The 17404-nt window shown below is 34.2% G+C and overlaps 2 protein-coding genes across 4 annotated transcripts in view; both read left to right on the forward strand.

The window, feature by feature from the left end:
• The window catches only part of LOC126890744 (transmembrane channel-like protein), a 164957-nt gene extending 152672 nt beyond the window's left edge, over positions 1-12285 (forward strand). For all 3 annotated transcript variants that reach the window (XM_050659914.1, XM_050659915.1, XM_050659916.1), the window contains exons 12-14: positions 315-615; positions 5237-5459; positions 11287-12285. In XM_050659914.1, the coding sequence (XP_050515871.1) occupies positions 315-615; positions 5237-5459; positions 11287-12215 (1453 nt within the window). In that variant the 3' untranslated portion in view covers positions 12216-12285. The remainder of the gene's footprint in view (positions 1-314; positions 616-5236; positions 5460-11286) is intronic.
• A 2854-nt stretch (positions 12286-15139) lies between these two features.
• LOC126890664 (laminin subunit gamma-1-like) overlaps positions 15140-17404 on the forward strand; it is a 260245-nt gene continuing 257980 nt past the window's right edge. The window contains exon 1 of the mRNA XM_050659781.1: positions 15140-15584. Coding sequence (XP_050515738.1) covers positions 15447-15584 — 138 coding nt within the window. The 5' untranslated portion in view covers positions 15140-15446. The remainder of the gene's footprint in view (positions 15585-17404) is intronic.

A 17404-nucleotide genomic window follows, 5' to 3' on the forward strand; every position in this document is an offset into this window, starting at 1 on the left:
TATCCAATGACGAGTTCTAATGTCCGTCCACCGCAAAATCCATTTTTTTGAGGTGTCTGTAAAAATTTGCCACCGTTGGCCTTTTTTTTATCAATATTTTGCCATGAATTTATTTTTGAATATTCTTTAAATTGTACTTATGTTTATTTAATTTAAAAATAAAATAATTCTACCATAGTTTAAAGAAAATTCACAAAAATGTGCTTGAAATGTTGATATCAAACCATATCGCCCTATTCTATTCTTTATAGAATTTTGTTGGCAAAACATTTTTTTATCGAGACCTTTAATATTATAGAAAATTACAATTTTAGATCAAACAATTTTTACTACGCTTTATTGTTAAGCATGCTCTTTTTGTGTGTTCTACCAGTGGGTTATACGATTGTATGGATAAAACCATCATGGCATTGTGGCCCATTCTCAAAATATGGACGCATATCGTATATATTTACTGAAACTGTTAAAGAAAATGTACCATACGTTATTCGAAGGGCTCTAGATTACATTGCCTCGCCAGGAATTGTGATACCATTATTAGTACTTCTCGTTTTGATCATCTATTATTTGATGTCACTAACCAATTCGTTAAGAGAAGCTAACGAAGACTTAAAGGTGGGTACTAAACAATATTATTAGGTTAAATACAGATTGTTTAGACTTAAATTAGATATGGCAACACTGCGTGTTTCCCACCTATGTAGTTGTCTTCCTATATAGTTTTGAAAATTCTTGGACAGTCGTTAGTCGAGGCATTGAAGCACAAAGATAGGTCTTACTGTCGATTTTTGGCGCAGTAAGACGGATTTTAATGCAGTTTGGTGCGTTGGATTCGTGAGAATGTCAGGAAATTTTGTGAACTAATGTAATGAATAAGAAATCTCAAATTGCATTTGTGCATAAGAAAAATGCATTTCGGTAAATAGTGGGAAAAATTGACTCAATTTTCTTACTCCGGGGTTTTTGGGGTCGATGAAAATGAATATGAGGTCGGCGAGAGTGTGCAAACTACCTGGTGGCTGTAGCGGGTGTAATAAACGTCTTTCTCTGGAGTATTGTGGTAATTTATCATATAATTGGCCTAAACTCGTTACTTGGGGGGTTTTTGGGGTCGCTGAAAATGAATATGAGATCGGCGAGAGTGTGCAAATTACCTGGTGCCTGTAGCAGGTGTAATAAACGTCTTCCTCTGGACTATTATGGTAATTTGTTAAATAATTGGCCCAAACTTGTTACTCGGGGGTCTTTGGGTCTTTGGGGTCACTGAAAATAAATATCGCAACGACTAAATTCTAATTTCATATCATTTAAAGCAGTTTGAATTAAGGTAGAAATGGATGATGTGGTTTTGCCTTGAGAGAAAATTATTAGATACAGAATGTACTTAATGGCTCTTGCCAAAAATAAAAAGATTGTTATTGGAAAAATTCTTTCATCTGTTGATGCATTTACCCATTTAAAAAGGGTATATTTACAAACACAAATTTGGCTGCATGGAGAGGACAGTAACATGAACCCAACCGATTAGGGATGGGAATTACAAAATAATGTATTAATTCTAGTTAGAATGACTCAGCCACGTGGTCCTCCAATCATTTTAAATTTAATATTCTGTAGTTGTAAGTCAGACTGCGGCAACTCATGCGGGTGCAGGAAGCATGGATTAGTTTGTAATTTATCCTGCCAAAATTGTGCAGGCTCTGATTGCACAAATATTGCATTGGACTCGAGAGAGGAAGGCAATAATGAAGAAGAAGATGATAATAATGAAGAAAATGAACTTTAAAGATAAATTACGATAAATTTTGTATAATGAACTTTTTAACCATAAATATATTATAATAATAAAATTTATGTTTATTTATAATAAAAATACCACCCTTTTCGATCACTATAGTTACATCGAAGAAAATAGATCACCCCAAAAACCCCCGAGTAACGAGTTTAAACTAATTATATGATAAATTACTATAATACTCCAGAGGAAGACGTTTGTTACACCCGCTGCAGACACCAGGTAGTTTTCACACTCTCGCCGACCTCATATTCGTTTTCAGCCACCCCAAAAACCACCGAGTAAGAAAATTGAGTCAATTTTTCCCACTATTTACCGAAATGAATTTTTCTTATGCACAAATGCAATTTGTGATTTCTTATTCATTACATTAGTTCACAAAATTTCCTGACATTCTCACGAATCCAACGCACCAATCCGCATTAAAATCCGTCTTACTGCAAAAAAATCGACACTTCAAACCTTCAATGCCTCAACTACGTTACTTGATGGTTACTTGCATAACTACTGAAATTATTCATAAATTTAATTAATAGGATTATTTTTTCACTAATTATATATTCAGTTATTACAATCATTTATATACTATGCAATAAAACTAATAATTGTGAAAAGAGCCAATTGATAAAGTGATTTTAATAACATACTGTTACTATCGGAACGAGTAGATAAAGTTTGAACATATTTAACAATTATTATAGTAACAGCAATGTTGCCGATTTTAGCGCTTCCTCCATTGTCTTATATCTAATCAAAAACTAAACAGTATAGGATTCTATAATTATATAGATCAATTAAAAAGTCGTTTTTGCACGTAAAGTAAAAAACGTTTAAAAGTTTTAAGACTATATACAGAAATTTTACAGGAAAACTCGAAAACTATAGCATACAATTTGTAAAAAGTCATCAAAAATTTGTAAGATAGATATCGGAAGATTTCTGAATGACTACTGAAAACATTTAAAATAACCGCCGAAAAGTATAACCTGGGACTGTCAACAGAGAAAACCCAATCGATGGTAATAACCAAGAATCCAATTACATGTAAATTAGTAGTTTATTATTATTAGTAGTACATTAATCGAACGAGTAATGGATTGTAGATATCTGGGTGTGGAAATATCTAGCGATAGGCATATGTGGCAAGAAACAAACCAGCAGGCAAAGAAAGCAACAAGAATATCTGATCTCTTGAGGAACATAATCTGGCGGAATAAATATATGAGCACGGAAAGCAAATTCCGCATTTAGAAGACATGTGTTAGGCCCGTACTGATATACTCAGCTGTGACAAGGGCCGAGACAACAAAGACCAAACAAATAATAAGAACAACAGAGATGAAAACCCTAAGATTCATAAGAGGTATCACACTGAGAGAAAGGATACGAAACGAAGACAAATTGAGAGAGCTAGGTGTTCAAGATGCAGTGAGACGGACAAGAGCACGACGATGCTTGTGGAGAAACTACGTAGATCGGATGGACCGTAGACGTATGGTGAAATGGGCGAAGACACAGAAGCCCAATACCAAGCGACCCATAGGAAAACTAAAAAACGATGGTACGAGAGCTGGAGCTCTGGATCGCAGCAGAGACTGTAACAGAAGAAACAGGACATAATTCTATATAAATTAAGAAGAAGAAATGTTGTATTAAGTGGTCAAAAAAGAACTTCTTCCAATATTCTATACCGTCTTGCTGTTACTTACAATATTTATTATGTATGTATATATCGGTTTTAGAACGTCTTTCGACGTTGTCCGATGCCTAACTTCCACGTCCTTCTATCATCCCATTGGCCATCTCGAAGATCCCTTGCACTCATTGCTTTGGTTACCCCTTCTTTCCTTGTCTTTTTGGGTCTTCCTCGTTTTTTGCGGTTTGGTGGTACCCACTGCATGATCTTTTTGGGCAATCTTGTGTCTTCCATTCTTTGAACATGACCATAACAAATCAACTGTTTCCTCTCAATGTCTGTTGTTAAGTAACCATCTATTCCAATTCGTCGTCTTACTTCCTCATTTCGAACTCTTTCCCTACGGGATATACCTAACGATCTTCTAAACACATCCATTTCTACAGCTTCTAACTTTTTCCTGTTGTTCTCGGTTATTCTCCAAGTTTCTGCTCCGTAAAGTAGGCTGCTTTTAATAAGTGTTTCATAGATATTGTATTTTCGCTGTATTCCTATTTCGGAGCTCCAAAGTATTCCATTTAGGCAGCCAATTGTTCTTCTAGCTTGTGTTACCCTTTTCTTTATTTCCTCATCGTCTTTTCCCGTTCTATCGAAGATTACTCCCAGGTACGTGTATTCACTACAGGATGTGATTTGTTCATTATCCTCTAGTTCGATATTGGATAACTCAGCTCCTATGGGTAGGTATTTAGTTTTTTCCACATTAATTTCCAAGCCCCACTGTTCATATTCCTCCTTTAGTTTTCTTGCCATATACTCTAAGTCGTCTTTATCATTAGCTATGATCACTTGGTCATCAGCAAATTGTAAGGTATATAAACAAACCTCTCCGAGGTCTATACCCATACCGTGGCATTTACGTTTCCACTGGTTTAGTGCTTTTGCAACATATATCTTGAACAAAGTTGGTGAAATACAGCAGCCCTGGCGCAGACCCTTGTTAACTATGAACTTTTTAGATAGTGTGTTGCCAATTTTTACTTGTGATGTAGAATTTTCATATAGATTTTTTAAGGCGTTGACTAGAGTGTAGCTGATGTTAGTTTCCTGTAGTGATTTCCACAATTTAGTCACAGGAACGCTGTCGTATGCTTTACGGAGGTCAACAAACATGAGATGGGTCTCTTGATTGGTTGCCGATTTTTTTTTCAATTAATTGTTTTAGGCAGAAGACATTATCTGTGCAAGTCCTTCCAGCGCGAAAACCAGCCTGTTCTTCTTCTTCTTGTTCCCTATACTCCATCTCAATGAGATTTCTAAGAATGCGCCCGTACACCCGGCTTAGTGTACTAGTTACCGATATTCCTCTGTAATTTGAACAATCCAACTTATTTCCTTTTTTATGAATGGAAGAAATATAAGCTACTTTCCATAAACTGGGTGGTGTGACACCGTTTATATATTTGTTCATACACCAAGTAAGTGCTTGAAAGAGTTTATCTGTGCCACTTTTATTAATTCGGCAGGAATATTTTCTGGCCCTGGAGCTCTACCATTTTTTAGTCCATTTACAGCTTTCTTCACCATATCAACTCCCACTACTATCTCTTCGCCTTCAACGAATACTTCTGTTGGTGATTGTGTGGTATATTCGGCTCTACTTTCTGTTAGCAAACTCTCGTAGTATTCTTTCCATTTTTCTGTTGATATTAACTGAATAGAAGTAGTATTTCTGTCTGTGAACAATATTTATTATACATATATTATACATAAATATGACTATTTAATAAAATTACTATTTTTAGATTCAACTGCGCCGTGAAAGAACTGAAGAAAGAAGAAAAATGTTTCAGCTGGCGGATAGAAGGCGCAGGGGAGGATCTGGAGAATCTAATGAAATATCAACTGCTCCGTCTAATAAATGGAAAAGACTTCTAGAGAATCTTCCGTCTGGCAAAAGTTTGGATGAAACACCTAAACAAGAAAGCGAAGATCAAAAAGATGAACGAGTGGATAATAAAAGTAAAGGTAAACATGTGGCATTAATACATTTCAAATTATAATATATATGGTGTTTCATTAATAATTGTCCATATAGTAACTGGAGAAACAAAAAAAACGAAGATTCAACCTAAAACACTTAAATAAAATGTGGTTCCTTACTGAGTTACAGGGTGTTTTATCTAAAAATTTAAAAACTATTTTTGTTCAGCATTTGAAAACTATTCGACGTATACCTTTTATACTTGGCAGGAAGTATAGGTACCTACTGTACAAACTACTAAATTATGTTAAACAAACGTTTCTGTCTATTACCAGAGGCTTACGACGGGGGAAAGTGAATGATTAACCCTTTACAAATTCTACGCCACTGGCGGAATTGCTGTTTTAGTTCAATTTTTGGATTCTCCAATACTTTCTATGAAAATAATATACTCTTCATTCGTAACGATAAAGTCATTAGTTTTCGAGATCTTTGAAGTTAAAAATGAAACGACACGGTTATTTTGATTAATGTATTGTGTCGCTTCATTTTTAATTTCAAATATCTCGAAAACTAATCATTTTATCGTTACGAATGAAGAGTATATTATTTACATAAAGAGTATTGAAAAATAAAAAAATTACACTAAAATAGCAATTTCGTCAGTGGCGTAGAATTTGGGAAGGGTCAACCAGCCACTATCCCCTGTCGTACGCCTCTGGTAGTAGCTAGAAACGTTTATTTATCTTAATTTAGTAGGGTGTACAGTACCTACACTTTCTGCCAAGTATGATAAGGATGCGCCAAATAGTTTTAAAGTGCTGGGTACAAATAATTTTTAAATTTTAATCATATGAATCATATAACATAAATTAATTAAAATAACTGTGCCGTTTCATATTTAACTTCAAAGATCTCGAAAACTAATGACTTTATCGTTACCAATGAGGAGTATATTATTCACGTAGAAAGTATTGGAGATTCTAAAAATGGCACTAAAATAGTAATTCCACCAGTGGCGTAGAATTTGAGAACGGTCAACCATTCACTATCCCTTGTCGTACGCCTCTGGTAGCAGCTAGAAACGTTTGTTTATCATAATTTAGTAGGGTGTATAGTAGTAGCACTTTCTGCCAAGTATGAAAATGATACATCGAATAGTTTTAAAATGCTGAGCAAAAATTTTTTTAAAATTTTTAGATAAAACACCCTGTAACTCGGTAAGGAATCACATTGTATTTAAGTGTTTTAGGTTAAATCTTCGTATTTTTTGTTAAGGTTTCTCCGGTTACTATATGGACAATTATTAATGAAACACCCTGTATAGGTACAAAACTCTTCTAAAAATTTGCACTCGAAAAATTTAAAATCTTTCGCCCTTTTTGTATAGGAGTAATACTAGACTGTCGTTTAGATTAATCTTTAAGGATTTTGTTAATATGGAAATATCTATTAAATAGCTCTGTTAGTATTGGGATTCTTACTTTCTTGCTTGTTTTCAAAAGCAAGTCGTGTCCTGGAGCTTTATTATTTTGTATATCTTTCTATTTTGAATCCCTCTATATTTGGTAGTACATCTGATCCCACGTTCCTTTTGACCTTCTCTTTTGTTGGTTTATTAGGCTGGCTTTGCGAGCTGTACAAGGTATTGTAGAAGCCTTTAACTATCTTTGATATTTTATATTTGTTCTTTTCTTCCTTATTATTAATTGTGTCTTTATTTTTGATTTGTTAAGTTGAATAGGACCTTATAGGAAGATGTCTACAACTCACCAGAGAGCATATAATATAAACAGAAGGAATATGGAACAGAATAGAAGTAAAATGCTATTACAAAAAAAGTGGAAAACAGAGCCCTGCAGTAGTTCGGGCATGTACAAAGAATGCCAGAACACAGGTGAATGAAAATAATATTGAACTGGGACTCGCCGGGAAGAAGACGGAGAGGAAGAGTTCCTATAATATGGAAAACTTACATAGGAAATACTATGATAGATAGAGACCTCAGAGAAGGTAGATGACTGGGAGAGTAAAGTGCTGTGGAGGACGAAAATGGAGAACTTATATTGGGAAAACCCGAAAAAGAAGAGGAAAATCAGACTTAAAATATCGTAACCATTTTAAGTCTTTGTTGTTTTCTCTGACTTGCTATATTAATTTTTAGTTCAATTTCTTGATATCACATTTTAGTTCCTTTCGAATTGTTTTATTTAGTTTTAAGTACCTATTCTTGATTATGGCGTTTTGTCTTCCGCTAGCAGTTGTCTTCTTTCCATCATTAGTTCCTTAGTTTCGTTGTCTATTTTACCTTCTTTAGTTTATTTTTTTCTTTGCGACCTGTAATCTGGCTTTAAGAAGGTTTTGAAAGTGAATTACCTACACTGGTAATAATGGAACAATAGGTTGAATGGAACACATTCGTATACATGGTTTTTATTGATTTTGACCGTGCTTTTGACAGCTTATCTCATGCTGCTATAGAGAAAATTTTAGAGCTAAGAACATCCCGCAAAAAATAATTTCCATTGTAAAGTTACTATACACTGAGACAAAATGTAGCGTGACACATAATGGAATCAACAGTGACGAATTTAACATACTTATTGGAGTCAGAAAAGGATGCGTACTTTTTCCGTTTCTCTTCAACATAGCTGTAGATTATGTGCTATCTAAACAAGACTCCAAAAAAGCGGTATAAAATGGATGTTAACCACACGCACACGCCTAAGCGATCTATAATACGCCGATGATATCTGCCTCTTAGGACAAAAGTTCCAAGATGTGGCTGACCAGCTGGAAATACTTTCCACCGAAGCGAATAAAATAGGTTAAAAATCAATATTAATAAAACCAAATCCATAAAAATAAATGCAAAAACAGCATACTATTTACAATTAACAAAATGTAGATTGAAAATATGGAAAATTTTACGTATCTTGGAAGGATGAGAACAGCAAGCGAAGGTGCACAAGACGATATTCGTATAAGAATACGAAAAGCTCAACAAGCCTTTAGCATGCTGAACCTTATTTGGAGATCTGGCCAATATTCCAGCCATGTCTGTTCTTCACTACGGATGCGAAACCTGGAAAGTGACAAAAACCCTTACAGACAAACTGCAAGTTTTTGTTAACAAACGTCTATGAAGAATTGTTCGCAATTTCTGGCCCAACATCATTAGAAACGAAGATCTTCTACGGCTGACCGAATAAAAGAGCGTAGAAAATGAAATAAAGTAATGAAATTATGTTTTGATCGGTCACACAGTTCGAAAAAATAGCCCTAGTATTACAATTACTACCCTAGAGTAGAATCCCCAAGGAAACAGAAACAGAGATGTCCCAGCATAAACTTGGAGTTCAATCATAGACGAGATAAGAGTTCAAGAAAAGTCTTGGAATGAGGAGAAGACCTTAGCACAAAATACATAGAACTCGATGGCGCGGTTTTACTGAAGCTCATTATACTTGTCAATATTACAACTTGTCAAACATGGATGTAAAATCTTGAACACTATACAGGGTGTGCAGAAACTCTACCGACAAACGAAGACCGGAAATTTCTCAGATAAGTTGAAGATAATTTAACCCAATTCACCTAGTAAGAAAACGCTTCCTAATGTTTTAATTAAACTTTAACTTGAAAGTGAATTACCTACACTGGTAATAATGGAACAATAGGTTGAATGGAACACATTCGTATACATGGTTTTTATTGATTTTGACCGTGCTTTTGACAGCTTATCTCATGCTGCTATAGAGAAAATTTTAGAGCTAAGAACATCCCGCAAAAAATAATTTCCATTGTAAAGTTACTATACACTGAGACAAAATGTAGCGTGACACATAATGGAATCAATAGTGATGAATTTAACATACTTATTGGAGTCAGAAAAGGATGCGTACTTTTTCCGTTTCTCTTCAACATAGCTGTAGATTATGTGCTATCTAAACAAGACTAGTTAAATGTAAGTAATTTTTAAATTTTTTTTTTATGAAAAAAATTTATTATTTTAATTATTAAACAAGTTACGATATTTTAAGTCTGATTTTCCTCTTCTTTTTCGGGTTTTCCCAATATAAGTTCTCCATTTTCGTCCTCCACAGCACTTTACTCTCCCAGTCATCTACCTTCTCTGAGGTCTCTATCTATCATAGTATTTCCTATGTAAGTTTTCCATATTATAGGAACTCTTCCTCTTAAAATTTTAACTTTTAGCTGGCGTTTTGTAAATAGTTTTTTTTTTAAATAGCTCCAGAACGCTTCTATTTAGAAAAACTAAAACTCGTATGCCAATTTATCTTCCAAAGATACATGGATTCCATTAATTTTTATTAAATATAAAATATAAATTCCATTTCTGACACTTGAATATTAAATTGTGAAGTATTACAGTACTAAAAGGTACTCTTGCTTTAAGTCGATTGGATGTACTGTTTTCTAGAAAAATCGATTTGAAAATTTTTCGTGTGTTGAATTTGAAAAAAATTTATTATTTTAATTATTAAACAAGTTACGATATTTTAAGTCTGATTTTCCTCTTCTTTTTCGGGTTTTCCCAATATAAGTTCTCCATTTTCGTCCTCCACAGCACTTTACTCTCCCAGTCATCTACCTTCTCTGAGGTCTCTATCTATCATAGTATTTCCTATGTAAGTTTTCCATATCATAGGAACTCTTCCTCTTAAAATTTTAACTTTTAGCTGGCGTTTTGTAAATAGTTTTTTTTTAAATAGCTCCAGAACGCTTCTATTTAGAAAAACTAAAACTCGTATGCCAATTTATCTTCCAAAGATACATGGATTCCATTAATTGCGAATTTCTAGTACCGGTCATAGGCGTCCGTTTTGGGTAGGACAACGGTTATTTTATCATATAACTTTTTTGTCTTTAACTCTTAAGCATTTCTGACACTGGAATATTAAATTGTGAAGTATTACAGTACTAAAAGGTACTCTTGCTTTAAGTCGATAGGATGCACTGTTTTCTAGAAAAATCGATTTGAAAATTTTTCGTGTGTTGAATTTGAAAAAAATTTTCACAAAAAAACTATTTAAAAAAACGAAAACTGGTACGTTTATTTATTTTCCAGAGATAAATCGATTTCCTTCATTGCGAAATTCTATTACCGGTCATATGCGTCCGTTTTGGGTAGGTCAACGGTTATTTTATCGCATACCTTTTTTGTCTTTAATTTTTAAGCATTTTTGACACTTGATGATTAAGTTATGAGGTATTCTAGTACTAAAAGTTACTCTTGCTTTAAGTCGGTAAAATACACCGTTTTTATTTGAATATTTTTTTATTTTTTTTTTAATTGAGAAAATGAAGAATTTTTAAATTGATTTTTCTAGAAATGGTGAAACGGTGCATCCTACTAAAATAAAGCAAGAGTACCTTTAAGTACTAGAATACCTCACAATTTAATAATCCAGTGTCAAAAATGCTTAAAAGTTAAAGACAAAAAATTAAGTGATAAAATAACCGTTGCCATACCCAAAACGGGCGCCCATGACCGGTACTAGAAATTTGTAATTAATGGAATCGATGTATCTCTAGTAGATAAATAAGCGTACACGTTTTCGTTTTTCTAAATATAAGCGTTCTGGAGATATGTAAGAAAAACTAATTCCAAGACGCCATCTTCAAAGAGCTCTAGCTTCCTTAGGAAGCATTTTCGTACTAGGTGAATTGGGTTAAATTGTCTTATAATTATCTGAGGAATCTCCCGTTTTCGTTTGTCGGTAGAGTTTCTGGACATCCTGTATAAAAGTAATAATTATGTAATAAAAATACTGGTGTGAATAATACCTGTACAAAGCTCTTGTAATTTTAATTCCTTCTTTTAATTTAACAATTTTTCAATTTCAGATTTCTTTTCCAAACTGATTAAACGAGCATTAAGGAAATCTTCTACCTCTGAAGACGCAGAAGATGGCACCGATACTGAACAACACGATTCTCTGCCGTATGACACAGTAGTAAAGCACCCACCAAAACCCATGAAACCATCGTTTTCTTGGGGAAGCACAGACTTTCAGAATGTGGCACTACGTGCTCTACAACTGAAGAAAAATAAACCTGAGATACCAGTACATATAAATGAAAGTAAACATGAACAGAAGCATGTTCATATCAGTGAAAAGCCAGTTGTTAGCGTGAAGACGATAGATCCGTATAAACCTACTAGCATTTTCAACGAACCGTCTACATCAAGAGGTTTTATTGGGACAAACAGAAGTTTTAGAGATTTAATTTCTCATATTAAGGAAGAACCAGCAAATATTACCAAGGAAATCTCTACCAATAATACAGTTACTAAACCACATGATTCTGAGACCAGTAAAAAAGATTCTAATTCCAAAACTACCAGACAGGATTCTGAATCATCTAATTGGTCTGATGGTATTCCAGTAATAACCATAAGTAAAACTGATAGTGACGAAAATATGTTGAGAGTCATTGAGGAACCTCCAGTAGATAAAAGTGTCTCTAATACTGATAACACCAATGTGGTATTTAGGCCTAAAGTCAAATGTGTTCTTAAGAAACAATCCACGGAGTTTGATGAAGATACAATTGTGTATTTTAATAACGATATAGAGAAGAATATATCCATGGAAAATGCAATAAAAGCAGTAGCTGAGGAAGATGTAGAAGTAGAAAGCCTTACTATAGATACTCTGCAGGAAGATGATAAAAGTGATGAAGTATTCACTGATAAATCATCTTCTGACACTGAACCTAAAGAAAGCAGCACCGATACTGTTTTGGAGGCACCATTAGATAAAGAAGAGTAGTTGTAGCAGACATTATTATTGTTTGAAATGTAGTAAATGTTTATATTTAAAAAATACATAAATATACCAAAATATGATATTTCAAATATATTGTAATGTTTATTAAAAGTAATTAATATTATTTATATATTTGTTCGTCTACCTACATAAACGTCGTAAAGAACAAAAAGACCTCAGAATAATGAAAATAAAAATTTATATCAGGAAGTAAAAATTATCATAGTGACCAACCGTTCGCTTGATGTCGTTAGTCCATTTGGTTTGAGATCCCCCTCTACTTCTCTTATTTGCTCTTGGTCGCCGTTCAACAATTCGCTTCGTCTATTTGTCTTCCAGTATTTCTATGTGTCCTACCCAGTTCCATTTTAACATGGCAATTTTTGAATTACATCTGTTACTTATATTAGTATTTTTATTTTTTCAAGTATGTTACCTTCGGGGGAAAGCTCGGTTATTCCGGTACTATTACTATTGTGTTGCCTTTGTTTTCTAGGTAATCACATAGTATTTTCCATTCCTATTTGTTGTTCTGTCATGCCAGTTTGGGGATCTTGCATTTAGACCTATTATTATTGTTATATATCAGCTCTAAGCTGTTTCTTGAGTGCAAGGACAGGGTTAACTTAGTATGGGTACCGGGATACATATGTATGGAGGGGAACAAACGGGGTAAGATGGGGCTCATCCACTCTGCCTGTGGCACCCGAACTTGTGATTAGGGTGCTCTTCAGTACTGGTCGGGGTAATCTTAAGGAGCTTTTTTTGCGGAGGTTTCAGGACTCCTGTGCCAGTTGTGGAGGTATGAGACAGGCTAGGGCCATCCAAAAGTCCAGTCTCACAGCTAACTTCTTCTTCTATACGGTAGAAGAGGCTCCCTGGTGGTCAGTATGCTCACTGGCCTCTGTAGACTCAGGCGGTACTTTCATCTGTTTGGATTGGCGGATGGCCCACGGTGATAAGGAGGAGCAAACCTCATCACATTGAAACGATACGATAAACTACTCCAGATAATTAAAATAATATAGAATAATAATACTTAAATCATCCATGATAGCCATCGTTCACCCTGGCTTAGCTCAGTCTCCAAAGGTCTCCCAATCTTATAAATATGAACCATGAAAATTTGGATTGGAAGCAAACGAAACAATACTTTAACTAATCATGTTTACTGTTCAATAAATATTGTCCGATGGTAACTCCTTGATGTCGAATGGTACTGCTGTTGGCGACTGGCCCTGGGGTCTAAGATGTTGCATTCCACCAGGCCTACGGATGTTGGTTGGTCGTTGCAGTCTAGATGATCATTATGTTCTTAGTCTTGTAGTGGCATCACTGTTGATAGAGGCTTAGGTTCCCGAAGGGGAAAGGTTCAGTTTATTTTCAAAAACTAGAAGGTAAAATACATATCAGACATCAAGAAGTAGAGAAACCAAAGTGTGCCAAGTCTTCCATTCTTTAAGAAATAATCAGAAAGAGTAGCAAATGGCAAGAATAAATTAAATGGAATTATTAATGGATTGATTACTACTAGTTAAAATTACTTGATCTCTACATGCATATTATATGTCAGTTAAAAAAGAAGTATTTAAAACTGACCATGAGGAAGATGGAGGTTAGAAAAAAAACATTATAAAAACTATGAATGTAACGGACAATAATCAATACAAGAAAATACAATATTTAATTTCTTACCATAAGACATATGTGAAAGTCTAGAAATAAATGAAGGTGTTATGGGCTCATCTATGTAAATAAATTAATTTTGCCCTTTCCATTATTGTCACTGTCATTGAAATATGACAGCGCAAAGTATAAGGAGATGGACAACCATGTTCCGTATTAAAAGACATATACCTACAGAGTAAGAATATATTATGAAGTAATGATGATTTAGATGTTAGATGAAAAGAGATATAGTAGATAGAGGATAACAAAAGAGGGCGCCAAACAGGTTTTTAACGGGAAAATAAGTTAAAACGAATACAGAAGATAATTATTAATACAATCTTAAAGAAAATAGAATAAAATAATTATTTAAAAATAAAATTTCAAAGATGTGACGTTTGTAACGTTACAACATATCCTCTGCAAGTGTCCGGCATTAGCCTATCAGAGGTGGCAGAACATGAATTCGGCCTTTATGCAGCAAAGCGAGGTGAAGGAGTTGCCCTTGAAGAGATTTGTGACTTTCTATGAGATAATAAGGTTGCTGAACGATTAGACGTTAGGATTTGCGAGCTCAGATTTGCAGCCCCTGCTGATTCTGGTCCTTAAGAGCAAGTTCTTATGGACCTAGTCCTCATGATAGGGATGATAAAATGGACCCGTCATAAGAGGTCTAAGTGTCTGAAGGACTCACAAGTGGGCCTTGCCCCGATGCACCCTACCATACCAACTGTCAAGAAACTTACGACTTTATTATTTTAAATTAAAGCGAACTTAATTATTTTACCTATACACATCAGTAACTAGATAATTTCGAACATTTAGGGCATTTTCGTTTACTTTTCTACCAACACTGCAATCCAAACTTTATAGAAACCAAGCCATTTCAATATTTTTTTTATCAGTAATATATTATGGAAGGTACTCTTTTGTGGCGCGATTTACTTCAAATTTAGCAAATATTGTGGAAAAATTTTTCAAAATAAGACTATAGTTTTATTTTCCATCAAAATGAAGATACATTTTTCCTCCACGTAATATTCATATCAGCTCTTTTATAGCTGGAATAGTGTATGCGATGCGCCACTCATTTTTATAGAGTTTAGTGGTTTTTTATTCCTGTTTGGTATATGACCGGTATATATTTGCATGGACATAATACAATGTACATTCAAGATCCTCGGAATGAAGCAATCAACTCGCTATTTTCAAAATTCGTTAATCGGCATATTAACTGAATTACTGAAGCTCTCTAGTCGGCGATCTCGTTCCGCATAGCAGAGGTCGCAATCCGTAATCCCGCAACTTATCGGTCCATATATCTAAACATTTGCATACGCCGCGCGCTAGAATGGACAGGAACTCATCTTTAACTCGCCGAGTTCAAAAATAAGGTGTGCATCGCATAAAGCCGATAGGCCGCCGTATTTTAAGCCGATGTCTTGATGTGTCCCAAAACCGTAACAACTCTTTTACACCGTGTTTTTATTTTTACTGCAAGCGATGAAAAGAGATACCTACAAGTTTAAATCAGGATATGCACGAGCTTGATGACATTTAGGTACTATGAGAGTAATGAGTGTCAGTTTTGTGGTGTGGATTTTTATTTGTTATGTGGTTGGTGTAAGTGTTCTGGCATTTAGTGAATCACCGGTATCAGAAACAAAACTATCCAAGTGTTATGACGACTTTAACAGGCCTCAGGTAATTATTTTTTCTATAATGTTAATATATTAAACAAATCTAGACAAAAATTTGGTTGACATAACAGTCCAAATTCCCAAACTATAACTTCCCAATTAGATAAATTCAAAAATACAGCAAAAACAACATTATTTTAAAAAATTCTCAGAATTTTTTAAAATAATCTTTCTGAGAGCGATTTCCGGAGTTAGTCTAGTCGCAACATAGGGGGTCCCGTGGACACTTTTTAGGGGGTATTATAGGTTTTTTGGGTCGCTGAATCCAATGGAAGTGGTCTGGAAGCCCAAATATGGTGCGTTTAATTGTTATTAACAAATTATGGTAAAATTAGGTGATTTTCAGGAATTATTAGAAGCCCTGTAAATAAATTGATAGTGTTAAGGTCATCTCTGGTGTATTTTTGGTCGCTGAATCGAATGCGACTAGTCGAGATTACTCAAGATAAGTTATTATTTTGTTAATAACAAAATAATTGTTTATTCGCCGAAAAGCTCGAAATGCATTATCTATAGCAAGTTTGTAGTCTTTTTCATAGTATTTTTATACGCAAAATCGATTGTCACTAGTCGTGATAGCTTAAACCACGTTCCAACTTTGTTATTAATAAATTATTGCAAAAATAATGGTTTATAGTACGTTTACTCACGGTTTTTGCTCTAAATTAAAAAAAAACACATGGAATGACATGAAATTTGGCATGCACGTAGCTAACGTGTCAAACAAAACAAGTGATATTGCGCCGATGTGTGTATTTACCCTGGGGGTGAGTTTCACCCCGTGTCAGGAGTGAAAAAAGAAACCTTTAAAATAAGTCCGGAATTGGATAAACTGATCAATTCTAAGCAACTTTTGTTTTATACAGTTTTTTCACTAAGTCAATAATTTTCGAGTTATTTGCGAGTGAATATGTTCATATTTCAACAAAAAAAAAACAAAAATAACTCGAAAAGTATTGACTTAGGGAAAAAATTGTTTAGAACAAAAGTTGCTTAGAATCAACCAGTTTATCCATTTCCGGACTTATTTTAAAGGTTTCTTTTTTCACCCCCGAAAAGGGGTGAAATTCACCCACAGGGTAAAAGCAGACACCGGCACAATATCACTTGTTTTGTTTGATATGTTAGCTACGTGTGTGCCAAATTTCATGTCAATCCAAGTGGTTTTTTTTTAATCTAGAGCAAAAATCGTGAGTGAACGTACTACAGTGTGTCCACGATTGGGGTGCCCAAGAGGAAAAACTTTTTTATTTTCAATTTTAGCGAAAAATATTATTCTTGATAAAAAGTTTTGCTTGTTCTAAAACCCCATAAAACGAAATAAAATTCAAGTTTTACAAATCCTGTTTAATTTTGTAGTCAATTTTATGTAAATCCCTATATAGTCCAGAAAGCCACTGAGCATCCGCTAGGAAAAATATTCTAATTCGGATTTTTTGCACAATCTTACTCAAAAAGGACTCCTTTTAACAAATTTCCATCCAAGACCAAAAGGTGGTCAAAAATTTTTTAAACGTTTTTTTTTGTTTTTTTCCTAAAATTAGTTTTATTGCACGGAAAAAAGTTTTTTTAGGTTTTTTGGATCATTCCAAACAGAAAAGGTCTTTAGTGACTTTTTTCTAAAAATGATAGTTTTTGACATATAAGCGATTAAAAATTGAAAAATTGCGAAATCGGCCATTTTTAACCCTTAAAGACTATGTGGAAAACTAAAAATTTGAATGTTGCCAAGGTAGGTAGATATTCTTTAAACATCGATTGATGAAATCCCGAAGAGTTTTTTTCAATACAATATTCAAAACTCCTTTGTTTTTTAATTGCGAA

This window comes from Diabrotica virgifera, chromosome 8 (assembly GCF_917563875.1).
Source record: "Diabrotica virgifera virgifera chromosome 8, PGI_DIABVI_V3a".
In the NCBI taxonomy this organism is placed as follows: domain Eukaryota; kingdom Metazoa; phylum Arthropoda; class Insecta; order Coleoptera; family Chrysomelidae; genus Diabrotica; species Diabrotica virgifera.